The following is a 16,664-nucleotide window of genomic DNA, read 5'->3' on the forward strand; positions in this document are numbered from 1 at the left end:
GTTTACCATGTACCATTGGGTGTTATTGAAATATAACATCACGTGGGATAGAAGAAAAGAGGGAAATTGCTGGCTGTATATCCACGTACAAATTTGTTAAAATAGTGAAAGAGGACAAAATAACTTTTTGCTCTCTTCCTTTGCTACTTTTAAGAATTGCCCACTTTGGAATTTAGATTAGGACTAATCGAAGCATTCAGATTTTTTACTACTAATATAAATCGATCAATTTGGATTAAAATTGAATCCAACAAATATCCAAAACTTGGAATCCGAAAATTTGAGAATTTATTAACACAATTGATCCAACTAAGAAATCCGAAATTCCAAAAAATTAAAATCCAAAAATTTAGAAGATTTGGATTTAATAACTAAAGTGACCCCATATTATATTAGGATTTAGGACATACTACTATACTAGTACATGCCGCCAAATCCAATCTCAATTCAAAACGTGTGTGAAATGTGTTCCATGTCGATTTTTTGTTGCTACCTGACGTTGTAAAGCAAATTTATTTTGGTGGCACCCATGCTTTCCAGTGCAATACTAGCAATCGAGACATAATAATTTTAGTTATTTGTGTGTGTGTGTTGTGTTGTTTGGGGTATATCAACAAGAGACTTCCAAATTTACTTTAGTTTCACACATTTATTGAGTAACTTGATGTTATTCTCCCATCCCCATCATGCACAAGTCACAACCATTTATCAAAAGAAGCAGAAGAAATAATGCTATTCCAGCATGCTGAATTTGTTTCTTCTATTTAAGTTATACAACAAAGATTTCGTCTCAAGTAGTGGCTGATCCAGAATTCAGAAATAGAAGGAACTAAATTAAATTTTATTTATGGACTTTTCATTTCCATCCGTCCCATAAAAATATAAGCATTTTCATTTATAAAGTTGTCCCAACTCATTATCCATATACATGAATTTATTTACAACCTATTAACCACACTACTCTTCATCTCTCTTAAGTTGTCCCAACTTATTAATTCTCGTGCCATTTCAAATGCAATATTTTCTTATGGGACGGAGGGAGTAATTAAAGTGGAGCACAATTTAATACATCATTTGTTTCCTAAATATAGAAACTTTAAAATAATACGAGTTTTAATGCAGTAATTAAGGGATCTGAAGAAAAAAATAAGTAAAGTAAGGGAGAGAAAGAGAAAAAATAGTGGAATTATGAAAAAATAGTGGAATTAATATTAATAGATTATTGGTCCATTTCCTAGAAGAAAAAGAGCTTCTATTTTTTGAAAACGGAGTATATTTTCAATAATAAAATAAATAAGTAGCCCTAAATGTATAACAAGCATTAAGTTGCATATACTCCTGACCATATATTAGTCATCTAAATATTATACTCATATATATAAATTTACATCATACTAATAATTTGATTGTTTTTCTTATTATAATTAATTGATTTTGAAAGATGTTTTAATACATATATCCGTTATCACTTACTCATTTATTACAAAAATTAAGAATTTTATAATTATAAACAAGTCATATGTTAATTAATTGATGGGATTCGTAAAAGAAATAATAAATGAAATAAACAACTAATTAAAAATCCAAACTTGTTATGAATATTATACAAATATATTTACTAGTGTAAACTAGGCTTTTTAAAATAAATAAAATACTAATACAAAATATATAAAAAGATTTTGAATAAAATAATATATATATAAACGAGTAAAATATTAGATTTCATGCAATATTCTATAGATTTATTTTGGTAATAAGAAGTTATCGTTTAACAAATAAAGAAAGAAATAATGGACAAAGAAAACAAAAAAATGTAGGGAAAATAACCATAAAATCATGAAATTTTCTCGAAATCTGGTATTTCTCTTGAACTTTAAAAGGGCGGGAAATATAATGAACTTTGGACGGTGTGTCATTTCTCATGATGTTAATTTTTCAGCAAATTTTATTTGACGTGGCTCGCCAGATATTATACGTGTAACCCCCAGAAGGTGGACAAAAAAGACCATTTTAAAAATAAGAAAACGTCCGTCATTTTGAACCCTAATTACATTTAAAATCATTTTAAAAATTGTCATTTATTAAGACATCTTTGACTTTATTTTTTTACAGAATTAGAGTTCGAAACCATGATATTTTCTTATTTTAAAAAATGGTGCATTTTGTTCATCTTCCAGGGGTTACACGTAGGGCATCCGACAAGCCACACCAATTAAAATTGGCTAGAACATTAACTTTATGGGAAATCGAAACATCATCCAACGTTCTTAGTATTTCTCACTATTGTTAAAGTTTGTAAGAAATACCAAATTTCAAACCACTTTTCAAGTTTGTAAAAAATACTACCAAATTTCAAAGAAAGTTAGTGATTTTTGCTGCTATTTTCCCAACAATATGCTAGCATTAAGGGTGGTTGAACCATTGATTACACTCATATAAAAGCAAGGAAATTCAATTTGTATTTGTCTTCCTTAATATCAAATTGAAAGCACGCATGAAATTATTACAATTATAAACTTGTGGAGCTCTTTTTCACGATGAGCACGAATATTATAATTTACTATTAAACTTTGCTACCATTTAACCTTATTATAAGTAAATAGCTAATATAACATTAAGAGAATCTCAAAAGGAAAGGGTAAATGGAAAGATAAAAGAAAATAATTATCATATTTATTTTTTCTTTAAAAAAATTCATGTTCCAACACCTTTTTCATTTAAGAATGTATCTTTACCTCTTCTTGATAGAAAGGGTAAAATGTTAGTTAACATTATTTTGCCTTTTTAATTTACCTTCTTTCCTTGGAATACATTACTTTTTAAGAAGGTATAATTATTTTTTTGAGAAAGTAAATGAGAAATATACCTTTTCAATTACCCACTTGGAGATGCTTAGTAATCATATATGGTCTCACTGTGCACGCGCACAAGGACATAAACTCTTTTATCTTTTGACACAATATCATATCCACTTCTATATTTTGATGTCTTAAGTTTGACTGTAATAAAAAAAGAACTAGATTTAATGTATAATCAGGATAAAATATCAAAGTTGTAATCATAAAATCAACAACTATGTGATAACCAAATTTAATTAATTATAACATTAAGTGGTCATTTTGTCAATTAATAAAACAATCAGTTATGACTTATGATAAGTGATAACGTTTTTTTTTTCTCACAAGTTTTAACCAAATTCAAATAATTTGCATATAATGATTGCATTTTAGTGTTAGAATAATGTCGTAAATTCAGTTTTATGATGAAGTAAATTTGATGTTATTATGGAGTATAATTTTTAATCTCTAATGGCACTTATCCATTAATCACCGTCGGTACTCCTAAAACATTTCAAAAAATTTAAATTCTATAGGAGTATAATTAACTTTATCGAATTTACTTAATTTTTCGCACAAGTGAAGGTAATTTACGTGGATGTAAATGAATCATAATTTAATAATTTTGTATGACGACATTTTCATAAAAATTACTTAAAGTATATGTGTCAACTATTATTGTAATAATAAAGTAAACATTATGATGATTATAATAAAGTAAACATTATGATGATGTAATTTAATAAATTTATTGTGTGAGAACGCGATTTAATCATTGCTAAAACTGAAAAACTTTTTAGGGGCATATATATAGGGAAAAAGCCATGTTTCCGATTTACATCCTCACTCTTGTTTGAGCAATTCTCCTAGAACGGCCTAACGGGCCAACGGGGAGATTAACCAATGGGTGGCTCTTATTTATTTATTTTTAGATAAAATTAAGTTCTAACTGAATTTTGCAGGTTGTCCAATTCAGAGAATAACTATTACAGTATTTTGTTTCATTCTTAAAGAAGTTAAAAAAATAAGAATTATTTAAATGACATGAATTTTAATGCAAAATTAATAAAAAAAATTAAAAGATAATACTCCCTTCCTTTTATAAAAATAAAGAATTTTAGAATGACACAAGTATTAACGCATAACTAATAAAATAATACTTTCTCCATCTAATAAAAATATATGCATTTGAAATGACATAAGAATTAATAGATATAGTACAGTCACAAAGATTAGAAGAAAAATACTCCTTCCGTTCCGGCTAAGACGACACATTACTTAGCCGGCACGGGATTTTAGGAGTTATTGGTTAAAGTGTTTAATTGGAGAGAGAGAAGATGAGTGTAGGTATTAAAGCAGAGAGATGAAGAAAGATGAATATTTTAATAGGAGTGAGAAAAAGTGGTTGAGTGTATTAATTGGAGAGAGAAAGTTACCAAAAAAGGAAATGTGTCATCTTAGTTGGGACAAACTAAAAAGGAAAACGTGTCATCTTAAGCGGGACGGAGGGAGTAGTTAAAGTAGTTAGTGGATAGTGAGAGGCACAAATAGGTAGGTAGTACTCCCTTGTTTCATGATACCGGAGTCATTTTACTATTTTAGTACGTTGCATAGTTGTGGATTCATTTCCCTTTTTAGTAAAAACCAACACATTTCTTCTTACTTACTCATACTCTTCTTTAGTCTCTTTTCATCTGTCTGTTTCTTTTCGTTCCCTACTTTATTCTACCTCTTTTTTTTTTTTTTTTTAGTCGAAGTTGGATACTACTAAGTTAGTTAACGCAATTTTCTTAAACTCGTGCCGAAGTAATTCATATACCCCAACAAATTAAATCCTCAAATATATATAAATAGTGGGTTCCTCTCACTCTGATAGTATTCCTTCCGCAAAATGGCTGTGTCGATGGCTCACATGCCTCCAGCCTCGTCCATCTTCTCGATGTACGCCTCCATCTCCGCGTCCATCATGCTCCTCCAAACAATGATGAACCAGCTCCTCCCCCTCCCCGCCCAGCGCTTCCTCCTCTCCCTCCTCCGCCGCCTCTTCCCCCGCCGCCCCTCCCACTCCACCCTCCTCATCGAGGAGCGCGACGGCCTCTCCTCCAACGAGCTCTTCTCCGCCGCCGAGACCTACCTCTGCTCCCTCCTCCGCCCCGACTCCCACCGCCTCAAGCTCACCAAGCGCCCCAACGACCCCTCCCTCTCCCTCCGCTTCGCCTCCTCCCACTCCATCCCCGACTCCCACCGCGGCATCCCCCTCCTCTGGCGCTTCGTCAACGAAGAACACAACAAACACAACAAGCCCCATCTCGACGAGCGCTCCCACCACCCCGACTCCGAGAAGCGCTACTTCGAGCTCACCTTCACCAAAGAGTCCCGCGACACCGTCCTCGAATCCTACATCCCTTCCGTCCTCGCCCGCGCCAAAGTCATCAAGGACCAGAACAAGGTCGTCAAGCTCCACACGCTCGCCGGCGCCCCCTCCTACAGCAGCTCCTCCGTCTGGGACTCCGTCAATCTGGAGCATCCCTCCACGTTCGACACGCTGGCGATGGAGGCGGATTTGAAGAAGAGGATCAAGGAGGATTTGGATCGGTTTGTGAGGAGGAAGGACTTTTACCGGAGGGTCGGGAGGGCGTGGAAGAGGGGGTACTTGCTGTATGGGCCGCCGGGCACGGGGAAATCCAGCTTGATTGCGGCGATGGCCAATTATCTCAAGTTCGATATCTACGATTTGGAGCTCACGAATGTGAGAAGGGATTCGGATTTGAGGAAACTGCTGCTCAGGACTGCTAACAGGTCCATTCTTGTCATTGAGGACATTGATTGCACCGTCGACCTTCCCGACCGGAAAGGCTCCCCTGCCGCTGTCGCCGCCGCTGTTGAAGGTGCTAATGCACATCTCCACCGCCCGCGTGATACTCAGGTTGCTTTTTTACATGCTTGCTAGTATGCTCTGTTTTTTTTAAATTTTTTTTTTAAGAATTCACTTGTTTTAACATTATATGGTAAATTGGTCTACTTTTCAATTATGTATTTTCACTTATTATTGTTTTCTTGCTTCAATTTCATTTTGTTGTGTGTTTGAGTTGCTTTTAAAAATTATGAAACATCTGTGTCTAAGAAGATGACCCTTCCCTGGGCGGCATGTCTTATACGGTTTTATTTTGTGGGTCAGGTGGAGAGAATAAATAGGAGTAATAGAAATGGAATAAAGTAGAGATTAAGACGTTAGTAACAAACTAAAAAGGAAAGTCGTCATCTTCGATGAGATATGAGATATTTTTATCATGAATTAATTTTTGTTATTTGGATACTACTCCCTCCGTCTCCCATTAAGAGTCACATTTTTCCATTTCGGTCCGTCCCCAATTAAGAGTCACACTTCATTTTTACCATAAATAGTAAGTAGATCCCACATTCCACTAACTCAATTCACTCACATTTTATTATAAAATCAATATAAAAAAAATGGGTCTCACATTTCACTAACTTTTTCAACCAACTTTTCTTTACATTTCTTAAAACTCGTGCCCGGTCAAAGAGTGACTCCTAATAGGGGACGGAGGGAGTATTATTCAATGAACCTAGTTTCAATATCGACATTTCGCTTTCAATATGAGAAAATGCATTGAAGATTGATTTCAAAATCATATTTCAAGCCTTTTTTTTTGTTATGCTTGGGTCCACATTGTACATGGTAACATGAGTGCAGTAGCTAGAAATGTTAACAACATGAAAGATTTTGTTTTAGTTCACACTCTCAGGGCTATTGAACTTCATCGACGGGCTGTGGTCGAGCTGCGGCGACGAGCGAATCATTGTATTCACTACAAACAACAAAGGCAAGCTAGATCCCGCATTGCTCCGGCCGGGGCGCATGGACATGCACATACACATGTCCTATCTCACACCCGACGGGTTTCGCCTCCTTGCCTCTACTTATCTCGGCATCCAAGGCCACCACCCCAGTCTCCCCGAGATCGAAAATCTAATCAAGATGAAGAACATCACGCCCGCTGAAGTCGCCGAAGAGCTCATGAAATTTGATGATGTCGATTTATCCCTTAATGAGGTGCTAAATTTTCTAAAAAGCAAGACAAACGAAGATGAAGATGACACCAAAACTATTAGTGAAAAAGATGTGGAGGTTGGTGTGGCCAAAGACCAAGTTACGGCCCACGATAGCGACTTTTAAATGTGACACATTAAGAAATTACTAATTTGGTATGGTAAAATGGTTGGATATTGCTAGCTTAGGTTTGATCACATGTTGCTTTAGTGCTTTTCCATTTCAACAATTGAATTTAATTTCTGTCTGAGCTCCCCTTTAAATTGAAGTCATAGGTTTGAATCAAAATTGTTTCCAATTTTCATCGACTATGAAATGCAACACTGAAATAATTATTCCATTGAACGAGTCTACATCAAGCGACCGAAAAAGAAGCAAATAATGAATAATTGCGTGTAATACCTTCACACATCTTGAGTTCTAAAGGGCACTCACAGCCCATGTGCCACAATTATACAAACTTAACTCCTTTTTGTACAGTCTAAACGACACATTTTTTAATTATCATAAAATTTTAAGAGTAGTCGGTTAATGTATTTAATTAGAAGAATAAATGTAGATATAAGTATGAATGAGAAAGAAAAAAAATTAATAGTATATTTTTTGGTAAAAAAATACATGCAAAGTCTGAAACTAACACAATTAACGGTCGTAAGAAACACCTACGCTATCATGGATCAACCAAATACGTAACCCCAAAGGCGGAGCTTCTAAAACATGAACTCCTCTAGAAAAACTATAAGCAAAATGAGACAAAAAATCTGACGCAAAGTTAAAAAAATTAAATATTTAATTGGAGACAGAAAAAGTAGTTAGATGTATTAATTGGAAAATTTTTTTACTTTGTTGTTTACAAATTAGATAATTATTTTTAAGTGGACATTCTTAATTTTCAATTTTTATATTTAAAATTCAAACTAATTAGATCATTTGAAATTAGTGTTTTATTTAAAAACTAAGTCAATTTTTGGCACATTTCATTTTTCTGTGTATTCATTTTCATACCTATAAATACCATAAATTATTTTTTCTTATTTTGACACCACAATTTCAATTCTTCTACAAATTTTCTCCAACTTCTCTCTATATATCATTCTTTTCCTATTTGGAAATACGTACACACAGACGATGCATCCATCTTCTCGACAACAAGCTAGTAGACATCTTTGGGTGACCAATTGTATCATTTGTCTTTAAGTGGCCACAAAACCCACAACAATACATTTAATCAAAGAAATCTAGTGCATTTTGGTCCTATCGATGAATGATTAACATTTTTATCATTTTGTTAATATTTTTATTACGTAGTTCTCATTATTTAAATTTTCTTTTACTTTTAATTCAATTTATAATTTTCAATTATTCACATATACATTTAATTAGGATATATAAATTGAAAATACAACATATCAGAGATGTGATTAAAATCTGGTGCAATTAAGTAAATTGATAATTGGTGAAATAGTGATAAGAGTTGTGAACATTACGAAGAGGGATAAATGACGCGAGGTTATCATAGTTAGGATGACGAAGTAATAACTAAAAACACTCATTATATATTATCTTAATCATTGAGTCTCTATCATGTTCAACTTTTAATTGAATCTTTCAAATCAAGACCTAATTTAAGGGCCAAATATTTGACCTAAAATTTTTCCATCTCATAGTGCAAAAAAATCGAAATTGAGTGGAGCACTAACAATTAAATTGACTTTCATTATGGTCAAATCAACAAGACACATTTAGAAATTTTTTAAGCATGGACAAATATAAAGAACTTTAATAACTAGAAATATCTTACACATCTCGAGGTTATGAGCTTTCTCGAAGACAAATTCTTTGTTTTCTTCTTCTACTCTTCTTTGGTATTTATAAACATCAAGGTGTTTTTCTAGTATGATAATAATTCTAGCTCAGAAAGGTAACTGTTGGAGCGAAATAGGACAAATTGCATTCGCCGTACAAACTTAGTGGATTGCTGCGGGTCACTGACTTACTCCTGGACTCTCGGCACTGAACTCGGTGGATCATTAATTTCTTCTCATCGGTCGCTGGTAGGTACGTCGGCTTAGGCTTGATTTATATAACGGGCCATTGGACTTGCATCAATCACTGACACGATTGGCGGCTGCTGACTTCGTGTCAGCAGACCACTGAGATGGTCCAATTCTTCCGGACTTCAATTCTGACTATTTTCTGCCATTTTCTAAGTCTATTTTGCACATTTCATACAAAACACGTCAAAATATCAAATAGTACAAATATTAAACATTAAGATCATATTTTTCATGAAAGATAATCAAAACTGACCATATTTAGGCTTTAAAGCTTGTAGAATCCATATTTATCACGAGTGGATTTCTAAATTTTTACACAAAAAACTTATCATATTCAAATATAAGTTCAAAACCCTTATTAACAAATATTGATCTATAAGCTAGGTTCTTGCGGATGTCCAGGACATGCATCGCTTTAATTTATGTCAGACGTCATATTGAACACCACATCTCCAACACCGATAACTTCGAATTAGGCTTGGTTCCCCATGTTGAACGTCATCCCCTCAACATTTCTGTAAGTATAGAACTTACTTCGGTCGACACACATGTGGGAAGTAGAGCCTATGTTGATATACCAACCAAATCTGTTCTCGACATGATTGACTTTTTTAGTGACCACGACTGATATATTACCTTCGTCATATTTGATCAAGTTTTTCTCTAAGTTTTCTTTTATCACTTTTGATGTGTTTATAATGGAATACACTATGTACAAGACTATAATCTAAAAAAATTAAAACAATGTTTTTTAATAGGTATTTCCCATAGTGCCAACTATTGTATGCATCTCAGATGACGACGTTTGTCTTTTGTGCACTTGGCGCATACGACTTATTTTCCTTTAGAAAATTGACGATGCTCAATGTTATTAAACATGACGACATTATTACGCGTCACTTCTTGAAGTTGGCTCCACCAAAATTTTGGTTAGTGGCTTCATTATGGGATTAATCAATTCACATGTTAATACATAGTAATTACATGCTGGAACGCAAATAATACATGCTCAAGGTATAAATACAATACATGAATTCTACAATTTAGGATTACCGAATTGATTCTCAAAAGAATCATCATTGCTCGCGCCTTCTCTACGTTATAACCTTCGAAACTCGACCACAAATCTTCTAATATGTTCCCCAACTCAAGTTATGATCTTTGGGTGGGCAAAGCTTATCAAAACTGAAAGGACTAGACTAGAAAGAAGATAAAGGCTACTCTTAGAAGAAGAGAGAACATTCGAAAATTTCCAGAGAGGAATTTTAAAAAATTATTATGAATAATTATTATGATGTCTTGTGTCTAGTCTCCTTTATATAGAGTTATGATGGGCCAGATTAGGGATTCATGGAGGTTGGACTTGGCCTATGCCTGCTTGACTTTTAATTAAATTGTGTCCCAATTTAATTCAAGCCCAAACATAATATTATAATCAGCCGCTACAGTAATATAATATTGACCCCCCGTCCAATCCCAAATTACTAATAATTCTAGGCATTCCTCTTTAATACGTTATTTTCAGCGCTTAAGTTATAAATGTCCATCAATTAATTAAAGTCTGCTTTTGACTAAATCAATTAATATTTTATTTATTCCAATAGTGGACTTGGTTTGAAATTCTTATTCATGGAATAAAATTGGCCAGTTTCCGAATAATAAAACTTTATTTCAAATTCCTCTTAAGGACATTATCAAACTAGACTCTCCTAGCGCACGATTCATTGCAATAACAATACTAAGCACCTCCAGACATTATCACCACTACCCAAGATATTAGGATTCTCGGGTTTTGGGATTCTTCGCATTCTCGGGCTTTCCCTTTGATCCCATTATCCTACAAAAGAAATTCACACTCTTAAAAGAGCAACAACAAACTAGGCAATCAAAGGTTCCCCCAAACTTGCACGTAACCAAGCAAAAATCAAGAATTAAAAATCATGTGCAAGTTTGTGTATCATAGCATCCTAAATTGTAACATGTTAACATGTAGAGCATAATCAACAAAAATAGGGCACTTCAATCTATCCCCCAACGTGAATTCATCCCCCATGCAGAGACGTATCAACAATAAAACAATACAAATCAACAATCTCTAAAAATTCATAAGTTTACAATTCATGGAAGTAATAATAGCCTCACAGTGCTATGAACATGATTGCAACATATTAGCAATTAAGAACAAGAGGGAATCACTATTCACTAAGCAACAATTCACCACCCAAAGTACAAATTAAACCATGGAAATTCAAAAATAAGCACACACAATCATCCCCCCATCACAAACTAAGAGTTTCTACCGAACAATTCATCCAAGAAATACCAAAATCCATGAAAGAATTAAAGCAAAGCTCAGAAATTGAGTTAGGATTCATACCTTTTGTTGAAGAGAATTGAAGGAGGAAAGCTCTAAATTTGAAGTAGAATGAGAGAATGAGAGTGTGGGTGTGTGAATTTGGTGATTTATAATGGTGGGGGTTGTGTGCAAGGAATGAATTAGAGAAGGAATGGAAAGCTTACCTTATAATAGCCAATTCCCGTCTCTGGATCGTCCGTGGCACCGCCACGTATTACGTGGCGGGCTGCCACACGGGCTGTCGAAAACGATGCTTCCTGGCGGGCCGCCGTGGCCCGCTCAGCGGTTACTCCGGCCCGCCCTAAGCCTGCCCCAGGCCTGACTCCATCTTGCACATGTGACACACGTATGACGACCGCCGTGGATTGTGCAGCGACTGCCACCAATTATTTTTTTTTGAAAGAAAAGTAAAAGCGAAAATAACAAGAAATAACAAAATAAAAATTGGGTTGCCTCCCAACAAGCGCTTTTGTTTTGAGTCGTTAGCTCGACTTGAAGTGGCCCACCAATTGGGCGGATCAGCGATCCTAGTGCTGAAAATCGGCATTTGGACCAACTTAGTTCCTAGCTTTTTCCACCAATTATACTTCCCCTTGTTGGTTTTAATCACATAGACCTCGTGGTCTTCTTTGGGCCCTTTCTTCTTCTTTTTCTGCAAATTAGGATTAGAAGAATTAGGCTCGTTCTTTTTAGGAGAAGGACTTACCTTGTTGACAATGTAAATTGTGGAGGTTGAAGGGTCCTCCACTTCAAATGGATCACGAGTCTTTGTCAAGTCCATGACCATGATTGCCATGCACTGCCATTTCATCTCTGCCTGCTTTGCCTCCTCAAATTTAAGCATCTCGCTCTCAATCTTGTAGGTGGAGCGACTATAATTGTCACTCTGATTGTGATCTCCCCACGACCTACATCAATCAAGGTTTTGCAAGTGGCTAGAAAATCTCTGCCTAAGATTAGAGGAACATTCTTGTCCATTTTCATATCAAGTACAATAAAATCGGCAGGAAAGATGAAATCGTCAACCTTCACCAATACATCCTCAATCATACCTACTGTTTTGATGGACGAGTTATCAGCCAGCCTATAAGAGTCACGTCTGAAGTCTTGAGTGGCCCAATGTTTAGCTTCTCGTAGTACTTCAGTGGCATGAGATTGATGGATGACCCTAAGTCACATAGGGCCTTGTCAACTTTCCTTTCTCCAATTTGACACCTTATGATGAACTGCCCAGCGTCTCTCTGTTTCACTGCCCTTTCCTTTTGGATGATCTCGCTGCAATGATGTGGTAGCTTAAGGTCGACTTTAGTCGGTTTTTTCTTTCTCATCACCGCATCCCTTAATAACTTTGCATATTTGGGTATTTCCTGCAGCGATTCAACTAGAGGAATGTTAGTATGGACCTTACAAAACTTGTTTAGGAAATGCTTGAACTGCTCTTCGAGCTTAAACTTCCTCTTTGGCTGAAAAGGGAGCACAATCCCATTATGCCGCACGAGTCCCTGCTTGGTGGATGATTCTGTTGTCTCAGTGGCGGCCTGCCGCGGGGTGTGTGGCGGTCCGCCGGTGGTCTGGCAGATTACATTCGGTGGGTCAGTGGCGGCCCGCTGCTGTGGTGGCGGCAGTCCGCAGGCGGCTGGGCAGTCCCCAGATTTTTGCTTCGCCACCCACTTCTTGTTGATATCATCCATTCGTGCTGCTGCCTTTGCCTTGTCCTCATCAAGCTTCTTTTGGACTTGCTCCATTTGAGTGTTATTATTTGATATGGTAGTCGAGATCGTGTTTATCCCTTGCTCGAGGTTGTTTATCCTAGCTTCCACAACTCCGATCTTGGTATCATTCACCTTTCTATCTTGCGCAATCACCTCCAAAATCTTCATGATCCCTTGGTCATACTTTTCTTCCTTTTTGATGGGCTCAACTACTCCCCCCTTGCTAACATTAAATCCTGTAGGGGGTTGCAAGAAATTATTGTTAGAATAAGAAAAATTAGGATGAGAACGGTTTCTATTATAATTGTTGAAATTACCGCCCCCTAGTTAGGGTGATAATTGTTGTTGAAATTTCTATTGGAACCGCCTCCTTGCATGTAGTTGATTTCCTCCACTATCGGGGCGGAAGTTTCGGGTTTAAAGACCGCAATGATGGAGGTTGGTAGAATCGGATCCTCCTTCCTAGATACATCCATTTGGTCAATCCTAACTCTGAGCTCGGCCAATTCCTTAGCAAAAGAGCTGTCCTCGGCCTCTTCCAAGGCAACTACCCTCTTCATGTTATGCATTTCTTTCGTCCACCCCCTGCTGTTGGTGGCGAATTCCTCAATTACCGCCATGACATCCTCTCCCGTCTTCCTCAAGAATCCTCCATTTGCACCTGAATCAAGCATAGCACAAATCTTCTCGTTAAACCCATTATAGAGAATTCCTACCTGGTGGTCCACGGTGAAACCGTGGTTGGGAAACTTCCGGAGAAGAGCCTTGAAACGAGCAAATGCCTCGTAGAGGGGCTTGTCATGGCCTTGGATGAATTGGAAGATTTCATGTGTAGACCTTTTCTATGGGCATGCATTCAAACCACTCTTTAGCAGAATCAATTAATGAAAAGTGGAAGAGTCTTACCCTTATGGCATCGTCATCGAAACCATTTAATTTCAGAGTGTTTGCAATTTCCACAAATTTGGAGAGGTGGCGGTTGGCATCCTCTGCGGTCATACATGCAAAAGAAGTTTGCTCGACCCTTTGAATAAGGGTCATTCGCAACTCAAAATTATTAGTGTCAACACGAGGACCTTCAGGAAAAGTAATCATATTCCCGTGATTGAACATGTTCATCACAGGTACTAATTCCTTGTTCTTCTTTTCCAAAGCCTCGCGGGCTGCCCTCTCCGCATCTCTCTCGTCCATCAACATCTGGACCATCTCATGCAGCTTTTCGAGGTCTGTTTTGTCACCCATTGATCCTAATCCTTTTTCACTTCTTATTCTCTTACGAGTCCTTTCAAGTTCTAGATTGAGCGGTTCTAGGCTGTCCTTCCCATAGCGCGTTTGCATACAAAACCTGCAAGAATAAAAAAAAAATTAAAACTCAAAATAAAAAAACAGAGAGCAATTAAAATCCAAAGTAGTAAAATTGTCCGTTTGAAGATATCACTCCAAAGTGAGTTGTCTTCCCCGTCAACGACGCCAAAAACTTGATGCACTATTTTTTAGCACTATTAGTACCTGCAAGTATACAGACTAGAAATAGTATAGCCAAAGGTCAGTACCGGATATTGAACACGGGGAAGACGAACACAAAGTGTCTATCTTCTACTAAAACTCAATTACTATCTGGAGAACCGAAAGTTTTGGGAAATTTTGAAAACTGATAATATTTGAAAGCAAATAACAACTGAATGCAAATAAAACACAGAGATAAACGATAGAGATAAGGGGAATTCCAGGGATGTGCGTTCACAGTTATGGTTCCAAACTACAATACCCTAGCACAATTATTACTTTGATAGGACGAGTCACTTAGCTTATGCTCATGCGATGCAAACGTTGATTACAAGATTATGGTTGTCAATCCTAACACGTAACTCCAAAAAGCTCCTAAGACCCTTAAAAAGTCCTCACTTTCAATTAACAGTGCCGTTTTAAGGGAAGCTAACTGTAGTGTCTACTAAGTGGACCTAACTCGCTAGAACTCTCTCACAGTTATGAAGCAAGTTATATTAAATCATACACGATTGTGTCACTCAATCATGAAGCATCAAGATTAACTTAGAGAAGAAACAAAGTAAAAATAAAACGGATATTATATAGAAAAAAGGAATTGTATAACCAAAGTCATTACTAACACATCCCTAGAATCCTATGAGTTTAGTTACACATAATGGAATAAGCTAAACACATAGATTGAAGGGAAGACAATTTGAACATAAAACTAAAGCAAATAAAACCCGTAGGTTGAATCCTTGTCGTTTTTGATGTTCTTGAAATCCTTTTTCAACTCCTTGCACAATGACGTACTCTAGCTTTTGGTCTCTGAGAATTATTTTGCAAAAAGAAGCTCTAATTTGATGAAGCTTGAGGTCCTATTTATAGGGAAAAGTCAATCCTCATTGTAGAAGGAAAAGATCTTCAAAATATGGTAAATCTTGGAGCAGATCTAGGTCAAGTCGGATTCGCCGCCTTTCTCCGGCGGGCCGCCGCACCTTGGCCGGCGGTCGCCGCGTTGCAGTCCAGAGTCTTTGTTCCTTCGGTGGCGGACCGCCGCATGACCTCCGGCGGTCGCCGGACGGGCCGCTACATAACACTGACCGCCGGGCGCCGGCGGTCACCATACAACTTGCGGCGGTCGCCGTCCGGACCCTAGATTTCCAGACTTTGAGTTTTGACTCCCTTTTTCGGCTCAAATATGCACATTTCTCACAAAACACGTCAAAATACCAAAATGTATAAAATATGCAATTATTGGACATGTAGAGTGACTTTGACATAAAAAACGGGTCAAATAATGGTCTTAAAACCATGCAAAATCCGAGCGTATCAAGTATATAGCAATAAAGATTTATCTCCCCGTTAGATCCGTTCAGTGCTATACCAAACCAATGACATCTTATTTCAGTAAGACTTAGAAATATGCAGACTGACATTGCAACCTTTCGCGATAAGGAGCCAAAGCCTATCTGGGTTGTGAAATATTGTTCTTCTGCTGTTCAGAACTGACCATATTACCTCAAAGTGAACGACGCCCACAACCGGTCTACTAAAACAAAGACTTGGACTTGTTTGCTTCTTATACATTTAAATGTTTGTAAAACATCTTATAAATGCACAAACAAACACAATGTAATAATAATACTGATTCAATTCGTGCGAAACCGCTCAAATAATACTGAATCGGGTTAAAAGAGGATTGTAGAGTTTACATATACAAGCATGATTCTATTCGTGCACGAAACATACTTTTTTGTATTCCAAACCTAACATCAAATGTCTTACCACATCTCCTAGGGACGAGAGCCAAATGTTTTTCCATATCTCCCAGGGGATAGAGAGGTGCCAAATGTCTCCCCCACATCTCCTAGGGGACGGACGGAAGTCAAATATTTCCCCACGTTTCCAAGGAGATGAACGGGTGCCAAATGTCTCCACATGTCTCTTAATTAAATGTTTCGTCACATTTGCGTCTTGAGCAAAACCTTTGACCGCATATTTATGTACTTTCATTTTCTTCTTCTAATTATTGTTTGCCAAACTTATAAATTACTCCATCCATCCTATAAAAATATGGGCAATGAGCCAATGAGCATGACATGAGAATTAAGAAAAAATTAGTAAAGTAAGAAAGAATAT

The 16,664-nt window shown here is 36.6% G+C and overlaps 1 protein-coding gene across 1 annotated transcript; it reads left to right on the plus strand.

Moving 5' to 3' along the window:
• The first annotated feature begins 4,696 nt into the window (after positions 1 to 4,696).
• Positions 4,697 to 7,211, plus strand: LOC125210777 (AAA-ATPase At5g17750-like). The gene is made up of 2 exons (XM_048110362.2): positions 4,697 to 5,763; positions 6,592 to 7,211. Exons 1-2 carry the CDS (start codon positions 4,729 to 4,731, stop codon positions 7,033 to 7,035), a joined length of 1,479 nt encoding a protein of 492 aa, XP_047966319.1. The 5' UTR covers positions 4,697 to 4,728; the 3' UTR covers positions 7,036 to 7,211.
• The last annotated feature ends 9,453 nt before the right edge of the window (positions 7,212 to 16,664 follow it).

The sequence above is a fragment of the Salvia hispanica genome, chromosome 3 (assembly GCF_029641045.1).
Source record: "Salvia hispanica isolate PSC_SH4W2 chromosome 3, Shi_PSC_v1, whole genome shotgun sequence".
Classification (NCBI taxonomy): domain Eukaryota; kingdom Viridiplantae; phylum Streptophyta; class Magnoliopsida; order Lamiales; family Lamiaceae; genus Salvia; species Salvia hispanica.